The sequence below is a fragment of the Helicoverpa armigera genome, chromosome 7 (assembly GCF_030705265.1).
Source record: "Helicoverpa armigera isolate CAAS_96S chromosome 7, ASM3070526v1, whole genome shotgun sequence".
Taxonomy (NCBI): domain Eukaryota; kingdom Metazoa; phylum Arthropoda; class Insecta; order Lepidoptera; family Noctuidae; genus Helicoverpa; species Helicoverpa armigera.
The window spans coordinates 10542212-10566273 of NC_087126.1; the positions used below are offsets into that span (position 1 = coordinate 10542212).

Here is a 24062-nt window from a genome sequence, read left to right on the forward strand (position 1 = left end):
AATAAATTCTAATTCAAACAATATTCAACCGATCAATTAAAAGTCGACAAAAACTAGACGGCTAATTATAGCAAAATTGGTATTGTTATTCATGAGAACATTATATTTTCTCCGTATCATAATCTCGTTATCTCGCAAAGATATCTCAGTTTCTGCCATCTCCTGCGTGCATAAGATAAAGACACTGGGAAGGCAATATTTCTGAGAACGTCACGGAATATTATTTACAGCCAACATACCTATGTATATCCTAATGTCAATTAAAAAAAATATTTTTTGCAAACCAACTATTCAAATTTAAGATAGACTACAAACAGCGATTGCTCTCATCGATAAAGAAGTTAAAGACCTACGGACGCACCCAAATTCGTCGAAACAGGTTTTAGAATTACATCTCAGTATTATGCCTGACTCTAGACTTGTATATCGTGAGAAAAAACAAGTCGAAAAGGATTCTTTGCAACAAAATATTCGATGGATCTAACTAAAGCCTTTGATAGAGTTTCGCATCATGTTTTATAACTTTCGTGATCAAGTGTAAACCGCCGATAGGTCGCAATTAGAATTATCTAACAGTTTATTGGACATAGCGTGATTGCACTCTACGCACGTTCAAACAGTTATTTTCTTCTAATAACGTTTGGTTCCTCGTTAAACACTTTTATTTTCTAAGTGAACGTACTTATTACATTATGTCATTCTTATCTTATTCATAAGAATCAAGTTTGTTAGTAACAGTTTACGCGAAAAGTTATTCAAGCGAAAAAGTTGTTATTATTATTTTTCAGAGGAATCGTTTTTCAAATTATGGTATTGATGAATACTTAAAAAAATGAGATCTTTAATTAAGTGTCTATCACTCTCATCGCTCTATTCCAGTTTTGGTTGATGAACGTCTATCGCAATATTTGATGTTATTATATTATTAGAAATGACTTAATCATTGCGGGAGGTTACAAATTACTCTAAGTTTTAATTGCTGTCCAAATTAGGACATGTAACTTTATTGACCATAACAGGATTAAAAACCGGAATGGTAAAATAATAATTTGCGTTTATCCTCTTATGCTTATCTTCCATGTTCATATTATTGTAACCAATGAATTGTTGACTTACTTCATTAAGTACGTAAATAGATTTTAATTTATCTTTGTTAGGTGCTTTGTGTTCTTCATTGACTCTGCTTAAAATAACATTACATTTGCGAACGTGATTTCAAGTTATGTTAAAACCACATCCTAACAAATACAGTACTGATTCAGTACCATTAATAGGAAATATTTTCCGTGTAACAATAATACCACTAACACAGACTTGAAAAGGTCAAATAGTAAGAACTAGTTGTCAGCACAATTCTGACACAGTTTACAGTACTTCATGGCTCACCTCAAAACTTTCGTTTGATCCACAATGACTTAGTTTAATAGACCATATGATAAGTGGTTTATGAGACTTTTAGCTATTTCCTTTTGTGTAGCATTCAATGGTTCAGTGTCTGCATGAAATTCAGTTAAGTTCTGGAAGAGTCATTATCATGCATAGTATTATTCTCTTCTGTTTCCTGGTTTCTTGATAGAATTTAAACAGTGATAAACAATACTTTAATCTAATCTTAAAATTCTATTAGGTAAACTACTTCTAAATCAATGTGTATCTTTGACTCATCATCACCCAATAGTACCACAGACTCTCTTTACGTAAAGGTATTTGATCGATGAAACATCGGTAACTGTGTGAACATTGATTACACGCTGTGAAGTCATACGGGAAGTGGCTCGAGCACTCACATCCGTTCTTACTTTTGATAACTACACTTCAAACTTTAAAAAGTTCTTACGATTATTTTAATGCAGATAGCGTTCAAGATTTGTTGTTACGTATATTGTTATTTTTAATTAACTTATTATCGAATAGGAAGGCATAACTCTTAGTATAATAGAATTGATTTTGTTGATAAGATTAATACCTAAATTATGTTTTGCTTTTGTACCACTAATGGAGTTTGAACGGTTTTCGGTACTGTTTGACTCATGTGATGATGCACAAGGAAAATCAGATTAGCTATTAAATCATCAATTGTCATATTTAATGAAAGTCAAGCTATATTTAAAACTGCAGCTAATTTAATATAGTCCCTTCACTCATCAGTAAAATTATTATCAGTCTGGAGCAATACTATGTCGGTTCTGATATAATTGTCTGGTGACCTTTGCTCTTCAGCGGAAATGGAGCTTCGATACAAAAAGATGGGGAGCCCTATTCTTGGAAATAGAATCTTTGAGCTTTGACAAGGGAAGTTTTCTGTCCGTCACAATGATGGGAGATACTTTGGATGGAGTATTTTTAGTCAAAGTAAATTAAGGGTCATGTTATTTTTCGGGCTTCTTTCGTTGTTATCCCGGAGAAAAGGCTTTAAATTCGTACTAATATTGCAAAGCTGAAGAGTTTGTTTGAGAGCGCAATTGTCAATAACTACTGGACTAATTCGTAAAATACTTTCAGTCTTAGGTACTACGTTTATCAAGGAAGACTAAAGGTAAATTTTGTATTGGATTATGTACATAGTTCCTACAGGACACGGGTGAAACCGCTGACCGAAGCTATTCCATGTCGAAATTACTCAAAAGTCGTTATGTGGTACAGTGGTTTAGTGGTTAAGCGTAATTGATTTGTAAACGTCTAAACAAAGTGCCGCACCGACTTTCACATTGTGTAGTTCTTGTGAAATTCTGTTTATCAATGAAGTTCTCATTTCCTTCTTATCATTGTGGAATGCACTATCTGAGTGGTTGTAAAGTGTGATGCTTCAGATGCACTCGTAATTTAATAGAATTTAAGTAGGTACGTCTCTATTTTTTGGAACTGCTATTCAATGAACAGTGTGGACAGCAAAGTTCCTGGAATTAAAAGAGTATTGATGCAAAAAAAAACTGAGATTGTGAGATCGTGTTGTATGGACTTTTTTGTATGGGGGTATGGAGTGATTTATCTGTTACTTAGTAACTATTAGAGTTATCTGTGGTTTTACACACAAACTTACCTTATCCTTTTTATATTACGTTCAAGCGACTCGCAAGAATTATAATTTACTAAAACCTTCCTCGTTTTTCTTTGCCTTATAGAGAAAACTTGCATGAAAATCCGTTAAGTAGATTTTTAATTTATCACGAACAAACGGACGTGGTAGAAGACTTTCTTAGTTTCTTTCATAAAATGTAGTGATAAATTGATAAGGAAGTTGTAAGTAAGTTCTTACAAATCCACATTTGTTATACGTCACAAGAACCTGTTAGCTAAGTAAGCAAATATTTTCACTGTAACATAATATTTACGAACTTATCAATGTACAGTTTAAGGTATTTATTTAAGTATTACTTGTTGTACATTACTGATTGCGCAACTAATGGACGGACAAGAGAAAGCCAGTGCTGTGCCACGCGAATATCGATGAATGATGGGGCATCGTTTTTCAAATTCAAATGTGTACAAGTATTTTTACTATTGCGTAATTAGGTAAGTGTATAAACGTGTTATTTAATTGATAGTGTGTGAGGTATATTAATTATTATTTATGCGTAGGTGTTGGTTAGGTGTTTTACGAGATCATAAATCTTTGAACATATAAAATGGGAAATCTCGCCAGAGTCTTAATTAAACTTCTTATTTCAGTTTTGCTTAGAGGTATGTAAGTTAGTGTTACTTCTTATCTTAATAAATTACATTCACACACTTCATAGTTAACTCCGCCTCAAGCAAAAGCGTAAGTGGCACGGAAACAACTGTTCATCTATTATCTTTTACTATTATATTATAATGACGTCTCACTGAAACACAAACCCACATACTCGACCATTAGATTTATGTTATTGATTGCAGCCGGATGCCCATTGTGCGTTGATTTATGAATTAATCGATAGGTTAGTGTCGATAACTATCGCAGCACTACAGCTTTTCGCTAAGTGTTAGTAAAACTGTTATTTCAGCTATAAATGAAATTAAATGGGTTTAAATACCTATTGATTTATTGTAATCTCTGTTTTGTCAGCAATTTATTGTGGTCAACAAAAGTTACAAGTAGAAAAATATTAATAGCATATTGAAATGCCAATTTATTTATTACATTAAATAACTACCCGTTCTGTCTCTTAAAAAGATTATTCATGAAATTCCTTCCTGATTTCTCACATTTAAAAGCCACTTATTATTTGCAAAAACATTCATAAGAGTCTACAAAGATACTTTGAAAGTTCTTTTTTTTTCTAAAATATCCTTCGTGTCAAGTGTTAGTGATTCATGCTTCTAACCTTAAAGTTTATAAAAACGGTTAAAGTTCAACCACTTATGGAAGTGTAAGCCAGGAAGTGTCAGTCATTTATTCCGATGTAACATTAATCTCTCTTCGAGTTACCGTTAATCATTCTCAAACAAGCTCTTTTGAGTTCTCACCACGTGTTTAACCGTTCAACATGTGTTTTACAGTTTTCTAAGGAAGTTGTTCCTTTTTTGATGTGAAAAAAAAGGTTTTTTTTTGAGAATTTACAGGTCTCGTAATGTGGTTGGGTTTTGTAGTAGTGTAGTTTTGTACTTCTGTTATTGTTTTTGAATAAGCCGATTCCCGCGTTTTTGGTCACGTTCATTCACGCATTCTGGAAAAGAGCTTCAAGTACTAAAGTGTCTTTCAAAGTTATCAAAACGACTTTGCGATTTTGTAATTAGTTTAATTTAGATTATTTTATCACATTCCTTGAAGCAAGTATTCGTTAATTTGTAAGCATTATGATAACCTTACAAATACAAACATGGAAAGGTCACGGTCGAACCAAACGGCCAGTGTTTTAAGTCCCAGAGTTCAACGCTTAACTTGCTCTACTAATTAATAATGATCCATTACAAACAAACACAAATTATTAACTAACATAAAACCACCATAAAACAAAGATTAACAATAACCAACCGTTGTTTTCCGCATAATTTTATTTAAAACACTATACTTACACAGAGCTATATTTACCTCATTTTATCGACAAAGAATGGGCACAACTCAATTTAGAACACGAAAAATAAATGACAAACGAACCAACACTCCCATTTCCCACATTACATCGGAATCAACAAAAGCGTCAGAAAGCTACATTCCTACCACATCCGTGCTATTGTTGGACCAAACATTTGTCAATGGCAGCCAACATGGCCCAATTAACACGTACAATATTAAAGGCCATTTCTAAAGTCCATTGGTCGCGTCACGCATTTCGCAGTAGTGTCTTGTTTATACAGACAAGAAATGCGCAAGTAATCATACAGCTAATTTCAGAAAAGCTAAGTTTCAGACAGCTTTTTCACACGGTCGGTTGACGGTTTCACCCGGATTTTCAATCGTCATTTCGTACCAGCAGATGTCAATTGTTTACTGTTTTCGATGTCTCTCAGTTTTTCCGCTCGGAGAATCCGCTTGGTCGAATGTTTGTCTTTATAACCAACTTGGCCCAATTGGCACGTGCTTTTACCGAGTTGGCGGGCCTATTGTCTTCGAGTCGTGAACATCGCACGCTTCATAACCTAATATGATTTATTTAGCGATTGTTTTAAAGTTCAAGAACGAAGCGTCAGGTTGGTGCCAAGTAATTATTGTTAAAGAGCTTAAATCATTTTAAAGGGCCGTTACTTCAAGGATCCCTAATAATTTTTGTAGCATCTTTAGGACATACGACAAAAGTCTGATACTTATAATGCTAAAGTCAAAAACCCAGTCTAATCGAAATTTGATGATTACCAAAAATTAAGCGTAGGTAGCGACTCTCAATTACCGTATTCATAGCCCCAAAAAACTAAACAATCAACAACACTACTAACATAAAAATGCTAAGAAAAAACTAACTCCATTACAATACATGAAATCTCCCACGCCATGTATAAGTACCTATCACACATTATGACGTATTACAATAAGATCTTTATTTCTATTTAGAAGGCACATACGTCAGTGCCATTAATAATGTTAATTAATGTCCCTCGACAATGCTTGAGCGAAAGCGCCGCGTCGGCCACACGGATGCGCCTGCGCATATGTCCGCCATATTACAATCCTGTCTGGTTTATTGACAAGGATGTTTGTATGTTGTGCTATATTCTGTATGTTCATTATTTTCGATCTGCTGTTCCCTTTATAAACCTGTCGACAGATAGTTTCTAATTATTTCTAAAATCATGTTTAGTTTTTGTGTACATTCTATCAATTTTTCTTAACGGTGTAGATATTTTAATGCAGCTTTCAAATCAGAAGTCATCATCAATTGGTCTGAAATAAGTCATTAAGTTAAGTTTAAGCACAGTTATCTTTTTACACAGAGAAGGCTTAGCGTTAATAAAATGGAATACAACACCAATAATTCACTATATTTACGACCTTATCGACGTCGTATTTAATAGAAAAGTCTAATAACCAATAACCCTAATAATAGAACTTCATAGGTCAATAAAATAGCACTAAATATAATAATTTCGTGCAGCGGAAGCGTAAATCAATAACAACAAACCCCGCATGGCGCATTATAAATGACAACCGATAGATAAATTACAGAAGTATAGCGAGAGTATCGGAACAGAACTGATTAAAATTAATAGAATACCAAGTTTTTACAGACACTTAAACTGAACACTATTCAAATGAAAAGCTAGAGAACTTCTGATTCTTATTCTGATACTTATTTTATACTTACCTTATAAAGAAATTAGAACATGAGATGCGTGCTTACCGTCATTTCACATCGGCTTCACAGTTTAGTTTAGTGTAGTTATTCAGTCTTTTTCAGTTTGTCAGCCTCTTATTCTAATTGAATAAAATAAATAGTAAGCTCTGCCATTCTCGTCTTTCTTTCTTTCACTTCTCTTTTTCTTTTATGCAAAAGTTACTTTTACAATAACCTCGCCTGAACAGTCAAAGTCTGAAACACACCAGTCTTTCACAGGATTGAACTGCTGTCAACGCCTAAGATTTCACAGAATTGTACTTCTGTATTTCTTCACACTGTGGTCACCAACTCTCTGATAGCGGGGGTCAGTTAACTCAGCTAATAATAAACTAGTGTAGTGATGTGCTATATTTACCATTTACCGATAGGGGAAGCATTTGCTCTTTGAAATTCGAGATACTTCGGGATAATATTTATTTTGTACGCATTGGGGATGTTGGAAGTACCTGCAGATGGTTATGTTTGTTTGAGTTTCGAAGCATTTTGGCTAAGAATTTGAGGAAGTTGTGCTAGTATTATTGTGAGGACGCTAATTGTTTATCAAGGGTTTCAAAAATACCCATTATTCGGGCTACTGTTATAGAGAATGAGCCTGTTCCTTGCTAGATATCCGGAATCTGCTCATTTATTGATAATCGCATGGAAAAACAAACGAAAGATAATGAACGACCCGGAAATCGAATTCAGAATTTCAAATTCAAACCTTCTGAAAACCACGAAACCAAACAAGGAAACACTCATAAAAATATCCTTCTTCCTACTAATAATCCGTAATATTATAAATGCGAAAGTCCATTTTTTTGCTACGCTTTCACGCGACTGAACCGATCAACACGAAACTTTGTACCTACACATATTCTTGGTGGTACTAGAATGAACATAGAAAACTTTAATTACGAGTGAAGCCGCGGGTAAAAGTTATGAAGCTAGCCTATAAATTAGGAAATAACTTCCTTATACATATATTTTGATAATCCCAATCAATGCAAACACCTATTCTTTCGTTATCATACAAAAGTGACGTTATTACCTTCTATCGATAATCGTCAATTAAACGTTTTATCGATAACAAAGTATGTATGTATGTGTAAGTAAACAAAGCATTATAATGTAAAGGATTTTATAAAAACATTGTTTCAGTCTATAGTGTGTAGTGTACATTGTAACAACGTGGAGTGATATTGTGTAATCGTGTAGAAGTGAATTTGTGATTCTTGAATCGAATAATATAATTATGTTGAAGGATTTCTTTCAGAAATTGAGTGGGCAGGTAATGTTATTTATTTATAAACGTACATAGGTATTTTAGATTGTGGAAAGATTTAGGATGTGAAGAGTAGTTATGAATAATTTTCAGAAACTCCATAATATTTTTTTATTTCTTTAATCAGGTGGTTCTGAAAAATACTATACTTAAAGTTGCTAGCTACAGTGGTTATATTATATTGTCATTCATTTCCTAAGGTCAATAAATATTCAGAATATCAAATTCCTGATACTGCTACAAATATCAAATATTAATTGATAATGTATAATTACAGCTACTTAATGTGTCTCGACCTCAGTCTACAGTCTAGACAATGTCATTAAACAGTCGTTGAGTAACAATCGGTGATTGTTTTCCTTTATACAGCATATTATAACCACATCTGTTTTCAGTAATACATCACATTTATAATTAACTTATTACCAAGTTATGGTACATTTAAATTTCTTAAACTACTTAAGCTACGATATTTTCTAAATCATAGGCAACTTACATCTCTACTAGTTCATCTGCTCAATATTTAACGAAAAAATGCAAAATGCGAGTCAGACTTGTCGCCTGAAATATTTTTCAGTATCGTTTTAGCGGCAAAATAATACATACTAGATATGTGAACATTTTGACTGTCTAACTATCACGGTTCGTAAGACACAGCTTTGTGAAAGATGACCACCGAAATCTTAGTGACAGGGAAATGCTTTGCGGTGATTTGTGGTACGGAACACTAAAAAAGAATTATCAGTTCACTAAATCACAAATCAAGATTGACAAGACCAGTAACGAATGAGTTTTAAACCTAAGGAAAGAATGCCTAATCAATTGACAATGCCTAATAAAATCCCCATACAATGTAGTTCAAAGAAAGTGACCACAAAAAAAAAACAATGTTCGTATGTATGTGTGTGTGTATCTGTGTATGTATGTAAGTAGATCATAATGTGGTATTTAGAGCTATGAATGTCGTTAGTAATTTTTTGTTGGTACGTTTTGAATTTTTAATAGACTGGTATTAAGAAAGTGAAATCTTTTAGTTACTGTGTCGGTTACTGGGGCCTAATTCACTGACAACATAAACTTCAGTTTTCTTACGATAACTCTTCTATGAATTTTCAAAATACTTAGTTCGTTTTGAGAAAAAGGACGTTTAAGTCAACAACTTAAACCCTTTCTACCCTACCCTTACCCTACCCTTTCTACTAAAAGAATAGTGTTTCCTAAAGAAGTGATAAAACTGTTTTATGAAAGTTTTTAGAATTAGGAGAAACATTTAGGGAAAAATCTTATAATTATTATGCAATTTCCTCAAAGATTTGCATATGATATCATTGATAGTATATCCTTATTTACAAAAATGCCGTTACAATCAATACTATGAATAATGTTTGGATGATTCATTTTATTTTTGGTATTATCGTTATCGGCAATTAAGTACCTTTTACTTTTATTATCGTACGTCATAATTATCATTTATATCAGCGCTATTTTTGTTCATATTAATGATAGACAAGCTTATACATGCGACAAATATGTTATCATTAGATATATCTTGTTTGCATAATAGGATTTTTGATATAGTCATTTATTTATCTGCATATTTAACATTTATCCTTGTTTCCACTGCATTTGATTAGTCTTTACTTCCCGTATACATAAAAAGTAGCCCATATGCTATTCTGATAATACAAGCTACATATATTACTGCCAAGTTTCATCAAAATCAATCAAATTAGCGTGAAAGAGAAACAAACAAGTAAATAAAAACACTTTTTATAGTAAAGATTCATCAATATCCATTACGAAGTTTTACGTGAAAGAGACAATATGTCTATGTACTTATATGAATGAGTATATGCGACGATAAAAATTACAGTAGCCCAAACTTGCTAAACAAAACACTAACGTCAAAATTATAACGGGTTGGCGCATGACTTAGGACATTTTAGAGGTTAACTGGTACAGTCAGACCACGTGCGGCTAACAAGACCACAATGGACCATACACTCGTCTAGTCTAAGTGGCTTTTATGTGGCACGTGATACATATTTATTTTGACCTGGATTGATGATACTAGATCAAAGAGAAGAAACGGTATAGAGAACCTATAAGTAGGTAACTTACACGATTTTATTATGATAGGTACGCTACGTTATAGCAATTACTTTATGCTATTAACATTACTAAGTAATTCGCTCTGTTTCTAATTATCCGATTGTATTAAAGAAATCTCATAGTTAAACGCCAACAAATAAAAAATAGTATTCCGTGAATGGGCTAACTAAAAACTGAAATCTTTCTAAATCGGTCCAGTATTTCTTGAACTAAAAGCTTTCAAACAAAAGGAAAAAATCTTCAACTTTACAATACTAAAACAGATTTTTTTTATTCTTTCGTATCTACAAATTAATCAACTTATTTCTTTCTTATACCTCCATACTCAAGTTTCAATAGATCAGTTGCGCAAGCGCAGACGCCGTTATAGATCATCCAGTGGTTCCGTTAGCACATCCTCTCCCACGATAGCAGAGAGTTAACTTATGAAACTGTTAGTTCATGTTCAATCATCGTTACAACTGTATAAGTTTAATTGATAAGTACTACTTTTTGTTAACTGTGCCTCAGAGATGAGATCTGTTGGGAAAATTAGTTTGAACAGTATTGCTTGGGTTATTGCGGTACTTAGCACAATAGGGATTCAAGAAAGAGCTTTCTTTAACCAACTGTCCAAAAAGGAAGAGTTCTAAATTATAATGTCTTTTAAAGAATCTGTTTATTGTGTCCCATTTTCATATTTATGGACTTTCATGCTCGAAGTGTCCTAACCTGATGGATTTAACAAGATTCTGATATAGTGTCGTATATTTAAAAGTATATTGGTCATGCTAATCTTATAACATTTACGGCCGCTTGCACCTTTTAACTATAATCATTTTCAGTTGTCAAAACGTCGTTTTAACCAATGGGCGGCAAGTACACGGCTAGTTATAGTCAAGTCATCGTTAAAGTTAGGTAACAAGCTGCATACCAGTTACTTCATTCACATGTGAAACCTTGCAATAATAAAAAACATTATAAAATTCCTCCACAGTTCTACAACACTAGTTATGGAATGATTACATTTTCTTTCATTTACATGTCCATCAATAACATGCAATGTTCAATATTTAAATATTTACGTTTTTCTGTACTGCACTGTTGTATCAATCATGCAAGTACTCTCTCATAAGAGTTGTGATACCTCACAGCGTATGGCTTAGTAGTTGATAGACAGTCAATTGTCATTCGAATTCTAATCATTCAAGCTTTAAAATGTGGCAAACAAAATTTTTTTTTTGTTTGTTTTAATTAATCTAGAAACGATAAAGGATGTTGAGCAAAGATTATGTCGTTAATAATATTTACAGAGCTGTTACTGAAGGAAGTTTACATAATACTAAAATATGCCATAAGGATCTAGATAAGATACAAATTAATTAGTTACACGTTTTGTTCGGCAATAGGACAGTAGTCAACTACATAAGTATACTACAATATAGTTGAGCTTTCATGTTAAGAAAACCTCGTCCATATTGGTTCATCCGTTAAAGAGCTGCAGTGCCACAGACAGACACACACCGGTCATTTATTTTAAGTACAGAACCCGAATTCACTCCACACTTATCTACTCTTAAAATAGTATCCTATTTATTCATAGTAACGCCTAAACATTTTATTTTAATCTACCACATCCGTGTCACCTCGTGCTGGACTGATAAAAACTGCATCACCTTGATACACCGGGTTTTTGTTCCGTGATGTCATCTAGAAGATTAGATATTTTGATCTATTATTATTGTTTTTGTGTCAATTTGTGGATAGGCGAAGACAGGATTTGCAAATATGGAATCAGTATAACTCTTTTTTTACGGGAATATATCTAAAAAAAAATGGTTTCAGTCTCTTAAAGCAGTAATTTTTGCATGGTTAGGTTAGGTTAAATTTTAACAGGCTAAATGCTTAGACAAATACACGAACGCATGAATTTACTATATAAACAAAAATTGACAACGTCTAAGGAATATAACAGAATCTTCAGCAAAGAATACCGTTTATCATATTCACCCTCTTCAATTAACAAAAGAAGAAACACGACCCTCTCAAGATGTACATATGATTAAACTACCAACTTCATCCCATAATCGCTTCCTCTACCAACAAACGCATTGTATTAAAATTATTACTCAAAAAAACTTCAACACAAACAATGTGCAACAGCTGACAGAATTCACAAGTTTCACAAAAAGTACCCTTGGCCTTGATAAATCTACGTTTTTGTGCGCACACGTCACTATCGAAAACAGCTGTAGCGAATCGGATGCGGTTTGCAATCTGATATTGCTAATATTAGGGGAGTCATTTCAAGTTGGTTGAGGGTTATTTTAACAAGAGGAACTATCAATTATGCATGTTTGTTTTTCAATTAGTGGTTTCAAGGCTTTCTCGATTGAGATCAGCCAGTTGAACAGTACATTTGTAGGCCAGCCGCAGGTCCAAATAGCTTATCATGCTCTCAAAAGCACGGAAAACTATTGAATGGTCAATTCAAGGCATTGACCTATTTTATCGAGATCATGGTAAGCCCTTGGATAAAAAGATTGTTTTCCAAGGAGTTTTTATCGATAAAAAAAATCGATTGAACGATGACATGCAATAAACAACAGTTTTCGGTTCAGTTAAATATAACAATACCTAGTAGATTTTGTCTTGATAATTGTTGACTATTAACGTGATAAAAGGCTTTTAACCTTCGAAAATAAAAAAATATTTCTTATAGCATGTTATAAAGGATATTGTTATTGTATTGCGATTGTAACTCGATTACATTTCCGGATTCTTTGATTGGTTTTATAAGGTTGACAAAAAAAGCCTGGTGTTCGAATGTTTGCATTCTTGAGCGCAGCTTGGAGTCTGTCTGTTATATTTTGTGGTTCGTTAGGGATAATTTACCCTTTATACTCAAAATACTCAAACGTTATGATATGGGATGATATTAAATGGCGTTTCAGCATTCGGCTGTAAGTCTTAAGTACAACTTATTTGCCAACCATTTACTAGCTAAGAGTTCTTTAATTGTGAAGTTCTGATAGTCAGTTGTACCTTAGAATACAGTTAAAATAATGATTAGAAAATCATTAAAAATAATGGGTGAATAATCATATTATATGCTTGCAAAACGGTTAAATATAAAACTTCTAGGTATGTAATAAAAATACATTCAAATGGTAACTATGTAAGTACATACGATTGCTCTTAGTTTACATGCTATATATAATATTTGAAATATAGGCAAATTAAATAACAGCTGCATTTACACCCGCTGTTTATACATAAATGCAGGCTATAAATAACTTCAAATGTCACTAACACCATTCACATTCCGTTAGAAACAGGTGAATAATAACTTAGGACATTTGAAGGTTTGAATTGAATTTGACGAATCGGTTATTTAATAGGTACAAATATTGAAAAACTGAAATGGGAGTTTTTTTCATGATAAAGAGTGAGTAAGAAGAAATCACGTAAAAATATTAATTTTTTCCCGCATGTAATTTTCAGTACACAAGAAATTTTAAATTGCAATTAGACATCTTTATTGTTTTTCGTATTACGAGAGCTGACCTTCGGGTCATTGACCTCCTTTTAAATACATTAAAAAACGCGTAGGTAGGTACACATCAGATACTTCAACTTATTGAATATTTAATTTTAAAAGAATTAATCTCTGCCTTGACCACAAAAAAATATTTAATTCCTAGCAACAAGGATATAAAGCTTAAGAAATTAACAATCGGCAATCACGTAAATGTCACATAGTACAATCTTTTAATTTGAACCTAAAACACTAGAAAATAAAGTTCTAAATTGCATAGCAGTTTTATAAAAACCTTTACCCACGCTTGCACCGTTTTGGGTGAAGTTGTCCAATAAACATAATTTTATATGTTCTTTATGGTATGTCATCGTCACAAGGTTATAAACCTATTTGCTTCTTGATTTCGATAAAATAACTGGAGGAAGAAAAACACAGAAAAATTTTAATGGAGAAGAAAATCCTTGTAGTCAGCCATCTTGAAAAAATGGCTTCTTTATTATATTTCTGCAATTATTTTTATCAAAATATGTACTTTTAGGAACTTTATCTATAAAATTCTATGTACTTATATTTCACAGATATTAGTAAAAACACAATAATCTTTCAGTTCTACATTTTGCAAATCAGTTCTACAGTTTTTAGATGACCAAGCTAGCACCTAGCACGTAGAAGCTATTAACATGAAATGAAATGTGTACCTACGAGTATCAAGGTCATGTTAGTGTGACCGTAGACGGTTCTACATCAATCATGACTATGCATCGGTCGAGATTATTTTAAAAAAATTTGGATAGTGATCGTCTTTTGTTACGAACGTAAAAAGATCAAATGCTTCTGACTGCGTCTATAATGATTGAAAAGGTGGTTCGAATGACAGCCGGGACCTACCAATTTATCCTGCCTTCTGAAACACGAAATGACCGAAAAAAAAGAATCAAATTCGTAATGCGTGCTGAATATAAAGGAAAAATACTATAAAATTGATACCAAACTACAAACAAGCAATTACAACAAATTATCGCACATTATTTATAATTAACAATTATCGTTAAACGTCTAACAATTCATTAATAAGTGATTACATGACATTAAACAATAATTGTTTTCTGCGCCTGATATCGCGAGACAATACAATTGTTCATAGCATAAACAATGAAGTGATGCTTACAAACTTACAATATGGTCTCTTTGTAAATGGCTGGTAAAAAAATATTGTAATATAGGTAGAAAGATCGTTGTGCCTACAATGAATTATTTCTACAACCAAAAGATTACAAAGCCTTTAAGCCCATGTATTGTAAATTGTCATTTCCCAAATATGTTGGGGTCGGCTTCCAGTCTAATCGGATGCACTGGTTGCCAGTTTTTTACACAGAACGACTGCCTATATGACCCCCTTCTTCCCCTTAAGACTGTTTGTCAGACTTTCTAACCGGGACTCATCAATTTGCCTATTGCATCTTTCGAAATAATATGTTGTGTGCTCTGCACTCCATGCATTAAGTGTTATGTTGAAACTACTTTGTAGTTCGTTCGAGTTAGTTGTAAAATCTTAGCTGCAGCCAAACTTTTATCGACCACAGTCTTCAGAACTTCATGTATCTTTGATGATTCGCATAACTCAGACAGATCATTAGCCAATGCATGGCATAGTTGGCGCGCGATGCTGTTTTCACAACCCGGTCAATGCCCTTTGGCTTTGCATGATAATGAATCATTAGTACTAATAGTCCTTATCTTGAAGACAACAGTGAAAGCATTTATCGACAACATCTATTATGATAACTGCGTATTATCTAACAACAGTTATTGGATAATATTGTTGGAAGTTGTAGGCAGGTGGACGTAGGTCATAACACAAGGTGCATTATATAACTGCCGTTAAGTTATTACGGCTGTCATTTGAACATCTTTGGCAGTCGTTACGGGTAGTCAAAAGCCAGACAGTTTAACAACCAGTCTTACCAAGGGGATGCTCGGGTAACTGGATTGAGGTCAGATAGGCAAACGCTTTTTCTAAAGCACTGGTAGGTACTCAGCTGCATCCACTTAGACTGGAGGCCGATGCTAACGTAGTTGGAAAAAGTCTAGGCAGATTGATTGAGTTGTTGTATAATACTGTAGGCTTGTGGACGTAGGTCATAACACAAGGTGGATTGTGTAACCACTGTAAGTCATTACTGCTGATTCATTCGTATTTATGGTTAGACGGTATATATGGGTTGGCTAGCGAGGAAATGTGCTAATAAAAACTGAGTTTTATTGAGGTAATTGATTAATTAGTTGTATTTGAAATGTTTTGGGTGAGTCATCGTTGTGTATCGAAGGTGTCCTAAGTGCAACATGTTTAATGAACCTTCCTTTCCAACCTCCTTGCTATAAGTGAAAAGATTCTGTATTGTAGACATTGTAGTGACACTGAAATGCTTAACATACTAGTATACTTAGCTTAGCGTCTTAAAGATCATGCTTTGCAAGATTTATAGTTTCTCTTTTTTAATTACTTCAGTTTTGAACCTTGTCAGTTAACTTCTATCATCGGTCACATACCTATATGCTTGCGTTTACAATCCGTCAACAATCGTATCAAAAGCTCTACCGATTTCTACCTTTTTTAAACAAAGTTTCCGTCGAATATCTAATTCATACTTTCAGGGAAGTGCCTGTATAATGTATCTAAATATAGATACTCAAAGTGTTTTAAATAAGTGGTCAATTTCTACATGTATATTTAACACTGGTCACGTCTAGTCGCATGAGCATTTCTATTAGTGCATTTAACCCGTACAACTAGAAAGTTGCCAGTGAAAATATCGTGGCAACTTAGTTTTCTAACCTGTCAAACGTCTAGGTTTTTCTTTTTGTTAATGTAACGGGTTCAGTTTTCTATATGGTTCGGAGCTGGTAGGCTTGATATTTTTTTTGTGTTATAAAGCGATACTTTTACTGTTTCAAAATGTGGTTGGATGAAGGTTTCAAGCTGGTATTGAACACTGGTATCCATAAAACCTGTTAAGAAAACTTTGAGTTGCTTCAATTTAATCTAGATAGTAGAAATTGTGTGATCATCATTAAACCATATTACAGCAAACAAAGAAAACAACATGTAAGATTAGAGTGTGTATAATGTTATTATTTCTACTATTTTCTATTTGTAAATTATAGTTACAAGATAAATAATAAACACCAAACATAATAATTACCGTGTTTTATTGTCGATAGCGCAAATTAATGTTCTCGATTCGTTGTGAAAGTAGTAGCTAAGATTCGAGTAGCGATTAAAATCGATTTGAATCGATCCCTGGTCGTAAATTTTGTTTCTTGAGAGCATAAATATTGTAATTCGAATGGAAATATAATTACGGTTTGATTGTCTATCAGCAGAAATGTTGAGCGAGAAATTTCTAAAATAATCATTATCATCATCATGTTTCAAAATTTTTGGATAAACGATAATTAAGTATTAAGATCATGATTGACCTTAAGTGATTTTCATCGTAAACCTTTTTAATAGCATTGTTTTTATTTGTACTAAATAAAAGTTTTATCTATCCATCTACTATAGCCAGCTAAGTTAAGACTGCATCGCCAGCATGGATTTCTTTTAAAACCACCTCTAATCTATTCTAAGTATCTCCAACCAAATTAACAGCATTAACACTAGAAATTCCCTGCGGTTTAACATTTAACATCTTAAATTCCTTTCTTAACCTTTCTTAAAACACGTGTAGAAGTCGTTAACTTCTTTTTAATGTGAAAGGGCCTTTCCACGAAGCATAATTGCTTGCAAGCCGCGGCCCGTGGTTGTATGTTCCCACAGAGTTAGAAGCTGGGGCTATTAAACTATTTTAAAGGAATTTTAATCTACTTATGTACTGGCTGTTTTGATGATTAATTTCTTTGTTTTTTTACGGTAATTATGCTGTTATTTCTGTACTTCTGGTAGCTGTTTTGATACTAATCTGGTTAGTCTTTAACATTTTTATACAAAATACTCCGTCTTCGCGTTTAAAATTCCAGTTTATTCACTCTAAGAATGAAAATGAATGCAACACTTTGTACCCTATAAATAGTTCATTATCTAAAGCCAATTATAGCAGTTCACTAAGAATAGTACCGTTTTAGAGTTCATAATGGTTCTTAAGCGGCGAGCTTTGACTTCCAATACGGAAATGTTTCAACGTTGATGGATACTCCTGTTCTCTAAAATTAGTTGCCCTTAATTTTAGGAGGAAATTCTAGGGAGTATTATAGGTGATTGTAGGTAGTGGATTTCCGTTATGTTTGTAATAGCTATGTTTATAGTTATTTATTAGTTAAACAAGTTCCTGAAGAGCTTCTGGATGTTAAAGATCGATTTTGAATCCATAATTTAATTCTAATGCAGATATTATATTAACTTACTAATTGTGAAAAGGCCGAAAATTCAACGAGTTAATTTTAATGCAAAAATTGTATAGTAATTGAAAATAATTTTCGAAAAGGAATTCAGTACATTATCCTCCCTACCTACTTATTGTCGAAAAGGATTTTCCTCCATGAGAATTCTGCATGATTCACAAATAAATACACAAAACAGTTAGGTAGCAGTTTGCCAACAGATATTGTCTGTCCTACTAACGCCCATTTGTGTATGCCAGACATTTCTCCATTGCACCTAAGTCACCTTGGAACCAAGAACCTGTGTACCCAGCCTTAATAGTCGGAGTTTATAACCGATGATCTCACCTGCTTATGTCACGAGCGGCCAGTATTATTGTTGTAACCAAAAAGATTTTATATGTTGCCGTTGAGCATAAAAGTGGATTGAGAATTCGAAAATGGAGCTCTGAGATTTTTTTATCATATCCTCGAAATACTCAAACCTCACTGAAGTTTTAAGTTCTATTTTAAAGTATGTTGTATTTACCTGACGCAGAAATTAACGTTATTGTGACTAAAATATCTGTTTAACCTTTATTAAACTTGATCGGCGTGATTGGCGAGTTTTTGGCCATAGGTCAAAAACTGCGCAGCATCGTTATCAAACGACTTCCCAAAAAGGTCGATTTCACCCGCGCTCCATTAACTTGTCAACTTACAAAAAAAAAAACACTGCCACAAAAATATTTCCAAAACAAAAGCCAGTCCAATCCTGAAACAAAATAATACTTACCTACAAGCTGAAAACACAATACCCCATGTTTCTAGGCCATATTGTCACAACAGTAGCATATAAGTGTTTGCAAAGGTGTACGAACGATTTTCACCTCGACCTGTGCCCGTTACGAAGTAATCTGGCCTGGTTAACGTGTGTGCTTTGAAGCCTAGGTTTTGTCTAGATTCTAGACTTTATGAATTAGGTTAGGTTTTTATCGTCTGCTTTCATTGTTAAAGTATGTAATTAGTTCTTAGATCTTGATGAAGAGTGCGGTCTTGGTTTAAGTGTAGTGTAAGCTTTGAATTAACTTGATAGGACGTCACTTTCTATAAAAGTAATGTTTTAACGTCAAAGATATTAAGTTACTTATTGCAATTAGGTAATCTGTAGATTTACTTAGTTCAACCCTCGTTAAAAGAAAATTCGTATCGCTTCAGGATCTTCAGAAATCCTTGAACACTGACTTCTATACCTACAATATTAAACCGTTTGAAAAAATATACATAATAAAATTTAAGCCAAGCAAATCACTAATAAAAATACTAGACACCTACATTATTAGCAAAGTATTCGCACTATATTTAGATTTTCCACAAAATAAAACCAGATCGACTTGATAATATATTCGGATCACGTGCATCGACACACTATCACATCTCGTGATATCTAAGAATAATATTTATTATGTAGATATCTCGTGTAGTATCACTCTTAAAAATATTTGCTGAGAATACAGCAATATTGGGGTGAAAATATTTGCTGTTGTTACAGTGTTAAGTGTTTCCTTTGGCTGAATAATACGATGGAGATTTCCTGTGTTTACTGTTCTTTTAATAAATAAACTGTATACTGTTGTAATTAATGGAAAAAAGCTATATTGCACTATATGAATGTAAAAACTTAACTTATTTTACTATATTTATTCATCATCATCATCATCAGCCTATCGCAGTCCACTGCTGGACATAGGCCTCTCCAAGTGCACGCCACTGAGATCGATTTTCGGCTTCTCGCATCCAGCTCCTGCCAGCCGTCTTGCGCAAGTCATCACTCCACCGTGCCTGAGGACGTCCTACACTACGTTTGCCGAGGCGCGGTCTCCACTCTAGAACTCGTTTACCCCAACGGTTATCGGTTCTTCGGCTAATATGGCCAGCCCACTGCCACTTCAGCTTGCTGATTCGGTAGGCTATGTCGATGACCTTGGTTCTCTGACGGATTACCTCATTTCTGATGCGATCCCTCAGAGAAACGCCGAGCATAGCTCTTTCCATAGCCCGCTGAGCGACTTTAAACTTGTGGACCAGCCGTACCGTCAGTATATAACTACACTATATTTATTAACTTACTGCAACAACGTATGCAATTTTCAGTTCCAACTATATTAAAATTCTTCAGAAGTCTTACTGTAAACAGTAGTTAAGTTACCCTGACCCAGTGTTAACACTTAATTCAACACACTACGCTTGCAATAAAAATATAACAATTCTTTACTAAAACAAACAGACTTAAAGTGGAGCAATCACAAAATAAACACTTAATGTAACACTTTCTTCTATTGAAGGACACAGCTTGTGGCCTCGGTAGACGGGTTCTTACAAGACAGCAAAAAATCAGAAGTACCTTTGACACTCACTCTGATATCCAGTGACAGTTGTGGACAGTCAATCATACGAACGTCTGTGGCGTTGCTGTTAACGTACTTCCGTGGACGGATTCGCAATCAAATGTGCTTCTGCGGCTGAAATGTCGGATCAACCGTTGCGAAATACATATATGATTGTATATATTTATACCTATTGTGTTATTGTGGAAAATATTTATACCTATTTCAAAAACAATTTACAAAATAATAACTTTATGTAGTTGAATAGGAACACTTTTAATTGCATAAGAAGAGGTTAGGGTAACACTGAAATTCATAAAAATATTATGGAGGTGAGAAAAGTCTACATATCTTTACCTACCTTTTTCCCACTTACTTATGATACTCGGAAAACCTAGCTGCCAAGTTTTCATTCGAAGTTGTACTTCTCCATATACCTTCTACATTGTCAAAACACCCACTTACATACATAATGAGCTATTGTTTCGTGATGAGCTCGATTGATACGCCGATGGTGGCCGATGGTGCCAGATAGCAGTCTATTAGATACTTTATATTGGCTCTATGGTAATAAGAAAACACGTGAGAGAATTTGTGGTGTTAGACTATTGATAGCACGCGTGGACTTATTCTGTTGAAAAATTGTTGTGTGTGTATTTTTATTTAAACTGGAAAAAGTATAACTAAATGATGATAAGTATAAAATTAAAGACAAAAAGATCTGAAAAAAAAAACTTTAATTTTAATATTAGAATTCAATAGAGTAGGAGATTATACTTCCGCAAAGTCATCTCAACAGCTGCATTTGTGTCAAAAAGCCTCTTAAACTAAACTGCGCAGTTTACACCTCCCTGAATCTCTTATTAATTTCTGTTGTATCTTTTAGTCTTTTCACTAATCATAATACTTATATCACGACTAAACGTAGCCTACTAACCTACCACTAATCTTGAGTTATCAGCTTAACAAATATAGCAAATCTCTAGCACATCAGAGCATTTGTTGCAAGCCTCATAAAAGAAACATCTTACGCTTACAAATTGGTAGTTTACCTACTTTAGCAACTATCTATGGATTCCAAAGCAGTTCAAGTATAATAGCACAATATTAATATTAATGGCTGAACCCGATTCTGACTAGATTACGTGTTTACTGATGTAAAATACTCTAATAGCACTTAGAATCCACGTCGATACTTTTGCAAATGGAGCGCGAAGATAATTGCGGTTTTTTGCTACCTATGTTTTGTAAATTAATGGAGAAACAATTGAATATGTTCTCCAAACTGCATGTTTAGTTCTTTGTGTGTGTGTTTTTTTGTAACGATGCGTTATTAATTTCTAAAAATATGACCTATATCCTGATTTAAGTAATTTCTTACAAAATCTTTGAAAATCTATCACAGACGAGAGCGTCAAGCCAAGTTCAAATAACAGAACTGAAGAACAGCACGGTTTGTTATATTCCACTTATGACCTTTTCCTAATTCAGAAAACTATTTTACATAAACATGTCATATAAATTATTACTTATTTTTTTTTTTTGCTTAAAATATTCCTATCTCATTACAGGTACTCTGTTGTTAGCACATTACAATTATTTTCCGCAACGCGTCACGTCGCAAAAACCGATGCATCCTTATAACTGCACTGACAAATCTGTAGTGCACGTTGTACACGATGCGATGTAAATAATCCTTGCAGTGCATGCGTCAGAGCGTGTCATGTGCACAGAGATTGTGTTACTGGTTTTACTGCTAGACATTTTGTTTGTGCATTTTTTAAAGTTGATCATAAGATCAACTTTAAAAAATGCACAATGCACCGAAAACAGATATGTATACCTAACTTCATAAGAAGTTAGGTATACATATCTATTTCATAAGAAGTTAGGTATACATATCTGTTTTCGGTGTTTGTAGAATAAAAATGTGATAGTAGTTTTCATAGCTCTGATTAGAGTTAGATTAAAACAACGTGTGTGGATGTATTCCATTCTAATATAACCTTAACAGAAAATAGGTGGCAATCAGGTTTTTTTTTGAGACCAAATATAAATAAAAAATCTTGCCTAATTTACATTTGTTGCTGATTTCCACTAAAATTGAAGATAAGGTGATAAGTAACAAAACATATCTAATTGCATAAATGGTTGTAGTCATAAATTGCTTCAGATATTAACTCTTTAACAATGGTATTGATTGATATTATTTCTAATGAACCTCGCTAAGGCTGCAATTGTAAAAAACCTCCATATTGAACATAGAGGAAAAAGTGCTGTCACCACAGATAATACTTTTAAAGTATGTCTAGCCAGGATTTGCGGGAAATTCAAATTAAATTAAGTGTGAAAGAGCTTCATTTACATGCAGTAACATCCTTCAAATCTTTTAAGCAAAAAAAAAACTTGACTTGAGCTCACTTATCAATATATCTTACAAATACACTTTATCATACAACCTTGCATAAAACGATCAAATTCGATCAGCTGTCAACATTGAAAGCATCCATATTGGTTTTATTGCATGATTGATACGGCCATCAAACGCCAATGGCTTTTAAATTGAAAGAATATTACTTGCAAGTGCATATTGTCATGCTATTATTATTATTCGATCAGAAACTAAATGCATATCGTGTGCAATTGAACTTGAATAACTGCATGACATTGAAATAATTTAATTTTTCAGTGTTCTAGATTTTTCTTCGAACATCTTTCAGTATTTGAATTCGATAAAAAAGATGCATACCCACATACATACATAGGCTGATAAACACATAACCTTCATTGTCATAGCGTAGTTGGGTAATTAAAATATAAATATCTGCCGTAGTGTCCCTAGTCTATACAATACTTTTTGTCAGGGCTTAAGCTATCTCCAAATCAAAATTAATGTAAATCGCTTCAACACTTTACAGAGAAAGCGCGACAAATACACTATTCTACGATGGTATTGCACATACATAACTAGTTAGGTACTACATAATACAACAAACAATGTATTCAAATGACCATTTTCCATCTATCACGTAAATGTATGAATATTTTATCAGCAGTGTGTGGCGACATCCATACTCGGTATAGAAAGCACATACCGCTACTGTTATGCACATTGCGCTCAAGGTATAAGCGATAGCGGGGAAAGTGTAAACGACAGCGGGGAGAGTATAAAGGACAGAGGGGCGTTTTAAAAGGGATATAGATTTTATCAAATACATCGTGGAAGCTAAAGTCGAAGGGAAGAGGGGAAGTGGTCGTTCAAGGTATAGCTACATCAAGCAAATTAAAGAGAAGGTGAATGTATGTGACGTATAAGGAAGTTCAGGAGTCGGCGCTAGATAGGTGTAAATGGAAGGAGCTGCACCGACAAGAGCTGGGCTCTTAAATTAAAGATGAATAGGACAATGGAATTATGGTTATTTGCTTGTTGATAAAGCCTATTGGCTGTGTTTATTGTGATTGAAGTTATTAACGCTAATTAAAAATCCTTTTTATTTCGACAAGTTTTATAAAAGTACGTCTTAGTTTAAGAGATTTTAAAACCATTAAAAAATACAGAATTGACATAAGAGTTCAAAACCTAAATAAATATATATCCTTCCTATTAAGTTTTGTGAAAAGACAAAAGGTAGGTATTACCTAATATTACCTGATATTGTGTTTCCTAT

At 33.5% G+C, this 24062-nt stretch overlaps 1 protein-coding gene across 5 annotated transcripts in view; it reads left to right on the top strand.

Annotated features, from left to right (window-relative positions):
• LOC110371884 (uncharacterized protein DDB_G0284459) overlaps positions 1–24062 on the top strand; it is a 97258-nt gene that overhangs the window by 64508 nt on the left and 8688 nt on the right. The window contains exon 1 of one of the 5 annotated variants that reach the window (XM_021328332.3): positions 7888–8022. The exons of the other annotated variants lie outside the window; for them this stretch is intronic. Within the exon in view, the coding sequence (XP_021184007.3) occupies positions 7987–8022 (36 nt within the window). The 5' untranslated portion in view covers positions 7888–7986. Of the gene's footprint in view, positions 1–7887; positions 8023–24062 lie in introns of those variants that run through there. 5 annotated transcript variants of the gene reach the window in all.